Genomic DNA, 3,482 nt, shown 5'->3' with positions numbered 1-3,482 from the left:
TATACGGTGTAGGAAAGGTTGACCAAAGACTTGGAACAAGTCAAAGCAATAAAGATGAAAATAATACAGTTTTGGTATCAAGGCAAACTATCAAAAGAGGATGAGATAGTTATTAGTTATTTTAACAAATTGTTAATGGTGATAACTACTTGCGGAAATTTGATTGGTTCTTCTAATGCTTTTATGTGTTATTGCATGAACATTTTTGGTTGATATATATGGTATGTATCATAGCATAAATTTCATTCTGATAAAATAGGTTTTTTTTTTTCCTCCAGATTTTTTGAAGGCGAAGTGTTTGATGAATTGTGAAGTTTCGTTGATTCTTGAGCATAAGTACGAGCAGCTTCAACAGACTTCTGATGATCCCATGAATCAAGTTTCTCAGTGAGTGAAATCCTTTATCTTGCTGATGGATGGGTTCAGCATAAAGATTGGTTATGTAGTTCCCTTTTAGGGTCTTGGAACTGTCACGGCATTTACTGTTGGAACTCCGCTATGAATAGACTGGATGTTAGACGCTCAAGTTTTTATTTGTAAAGAAAAACAACACTACCTCGTGATTTGTTGCGAAAACAAAATAGCAGATGGCCTATGATTTTTATTAATCACCAATTTAACTATTGGAATTAGAGCACTTAATTGCTCCATACCATTACAAAGCACTTTATTTTGACTCTTCCTTTTTCAATAATTTCCCTGTACAAAATTGATATCTTGCCAGTATAGACTTGACAAAATTGAAATAGAAAAGGAACAAAGTTGTTTTAAGATATTTGGCATCATATGGTATTAATTTTCTTTTTTGACATTTTCAGGGTATTTGAAAAATCATTGCAGTATGTGAAGCGCTTTAGCCGCTACAAAAATCCTGATGCTGTTAGACAAGTCCGAGAGTATCCTTCAAAACTGAGTTGAAAAGCCTGCGTGCTGTTTCTTCCTTAATATATACATTCAATCACATTATGTTGTTCATCTTGTGTTTGTTAATGATGATTGACCTAATTTTGTTTCATAATTCATATATTGACTGAACTTTTTTATTATCTTTCTTGATTTTGAATTTTCCTTAGAGTAGTATCATTTTATTTCTTTTCAGCTTTAGTCTTTCTAAAAACAAAAATTATTTTATTATAATTTTTGTAAGAGGAATTGTGTTCATTGTTTGATAAATTAAGGACTACTGTATTTTAGTTAGTACACCTTACAGAAGAGTTTAGTGTATAATCCATTTTGTGGAGTTGAGAACTAAGCTTGAAACTTTAAAAGCATTGCATGAGGATTGTGAATTTGTGACGTGTTTGGTGTGTGTGTGTGTGTGGATTGTGGTATTGTGAATTTGTGATCTTAACTACGTACAGAATTCTTGCACGATATCAATTGGCTGAATTTGAGGTAATATCTCTGTTCCCTTAATGAAGTCTGTTTAGGAACCAAGTTTCACATTTTGCACCTCATGATATATGAAATCTGTGTTTACTTGAATTTGTTGTAGCTGTGTGTCCTTGGTAATCTCTGCCCAGAAACTGTGGAGGAAGCTATTGCTATGGTTCCATCTATAAAGGTAGTAGTCATTTGTTCCATCTATAATCATATTATAAATATATCTTCTTCTATCGATATCTTAACTTTAAAATTCTATTTTGATAAGAAAAGTTAGAATACCAATAGGCATACTATTATGGCTTAGTTCGGTTTACAAAAGTACCGAAACTCCTTTGGGTAATCGGAAATATCCTACCTTTTCTCTTCCTCCTTTCATAGTCATCCCTCTAAACACAGTCCATCGGATAAATTGTTCCGTCTTAGTTGCTAAGGAATTACAAGCATCAAATATTTGTCCCATTGGACATGGCTTACATCTATTTCCTGTTATGCAGAATTAATAATCCGTGGTTATTGATTTTTCTCCTCTCAAATGTGTGTTGATATAAGGTTTTTATGCATTTGTTGAAGATAAAAATAGGCCAAATAGTTGATTGAAAAATTATAAGCTTGCTTAATTGTGTTTCATGAAGATGCTAAGCATGTTTCATCAACCTAAAAGCAATTGTTACGTTAATGTTGCAGACTAGAGGAAGGGCGCAGGATGATGAAGCCATTGAGAAAATGTTAAATGACCTATCGTTGATTAAGAAATTTGAATGAAAATTTGTTCCAATTGGCAATAGATCTCGGTTACCCCCTTGTCAATGCACAATGTTGATCATGGCGTAGTTTTGCTGTTACTGCATATGGTATCACTTGACCTATGTCGAGCAAACTTTTTGTAATTTACATTATGAAACTCATCACTAGTAATTATAGGCTATAGCTATTTTGTTTTTACCGTGGATCCTAATCCTATGGTAAGTGGAGTGATTGAATGACCCTTTTATAATATATATAGATTGCCCCACTTTGTGTAATTCGTTCCTGATTCTCGTCTTATAGAACTTCGTTTCGATGTCACGTTACTAAAGTTGACCCTTAATATTTACAGATTTGTCTCGCATACTTTTAATTTCTGCATACCTCATTTCAAAGCTTAATTTCAATCACAGTTGCTATCGAGATGATCCTTTTATTTTCAACTCTCATGCTTCATGAAACACCAGAAACTAATTGGCTGTATCGAATAAATAAAAGGGTATACAAAAAATGCATCCAATTATTTTGGCACTTGTACAAAAATGTTCCGATTTTTATTATCGATAAAAATGTATTCAAATAATTTAAAAATGTGTCAAAATACTATGATAAAAAGACTTGTTTTGTTAATGGTACTTATGTTTGAGGCTCTTTTATAATGTAGAAAGTTTTGTTTGTCACGTCACTTTTTTTGTTACGTAAAAACGTTTTGATTTACGAACGTGTATTTTTGTTATATTTTTAAATAATTTAAAGATATTTTTGTTGTTAACAAAATTTAGAGACATTTTTGTCACCAATAAAATAATTTGAGTGTATTTTAAGTGTTACAAAATTAATAATAGTCATAATTATAATTAAATTTCGTAATACAATCAAATTATATTCACATTTATAATTACAATATGATTTAAGAATAAAGTATTATTTTTGTCCCCAACGTTTGGGGTAAGTCTCAAGTTGTCCCTAACGTTTTAATCGACCTATTTAAGTCCCTAATGTTTCAAAATTGATTCAATGTTGTCCTGCCGTTAGAGATCCGTTAACAGAATTGACTGCGGGACAAAATTGAAACAATTTTGAAACGTTAGGGACTTAAATATGACGAAAACGTTGGAGACAAAAATGATACATAAAAATAATTTTTAATTCAATTTTGTCTTTCAATAATATCAATTTTTTACTGTACATAGTATTCAATTATTTTTTAATTACATTTAAGTAAATTACACTTAATCACATTATTTTATTTTAAATAAAATTATTTTTTTATAATTTTAAAAAATTTTGATACATTAGAGACAAAAGATATAATTTTTATTTTATTGTATATATATTATTTTTTTCTTTTC

At 30.4% G+C, this 3,482-nt stretch overlaps 1 protein-coding gene across 2 annotated transcripts in view; it reads left to right on the top strand.

Annotated features, from left to right (window-relative positions):
* The window catches only part of LOC107619075 (DNA-directed RNA polymerase II subunit 4), a 3,378-nt gene extending 901 nt beyond the window's left edge, over positions 1–2,477 (top strand). Inside the window, exons 3-7 of one of the 2 annotated variants that reach the window (XM_016321283.2) lie at positions 279–387; positions 819–896; positions 1,362–1,395; positions 1,496–1,564; positions 2,071–2,477. In XM_016321283.2, coding sequence (XP_016176769.1) covers positions 279–387; positions 819–896; positions 1,362–1,395; positions 1,496–1,564; positions 2,071–2,148 — 368 coding nt within the window. In that variant the 3' untranslated portion in view covers positions 2,149–2,477. Of the gene's footprint in view, positions 1–278; positions 388–818; positions 897–1,361; positions 1,396–1,495; positions 1,618–1,700; positions 1,913–2,070 lie in introns of those variants that run through there. The other variant, XM_021110878.1, reaches the window with a different exon arrangement.

Source organism: Arachis ipaensis, chromosome B09, assembly GCF_000816755.2.
Source record: "Arachis ipaensis cultivar K30076 chromosome B09, Araip1.1, whole genome shotgun sequence".
NCBI classification, from domain to species: Eukaryota; Viridiplantae; Streptophyta; class Magnoliopsida; order Fabales; family Fabaceae; genus Arachis; species Arachis ipaensis.
This window is presented reverse-complemented; position numbering and strand designations above follow the sequence as displayed.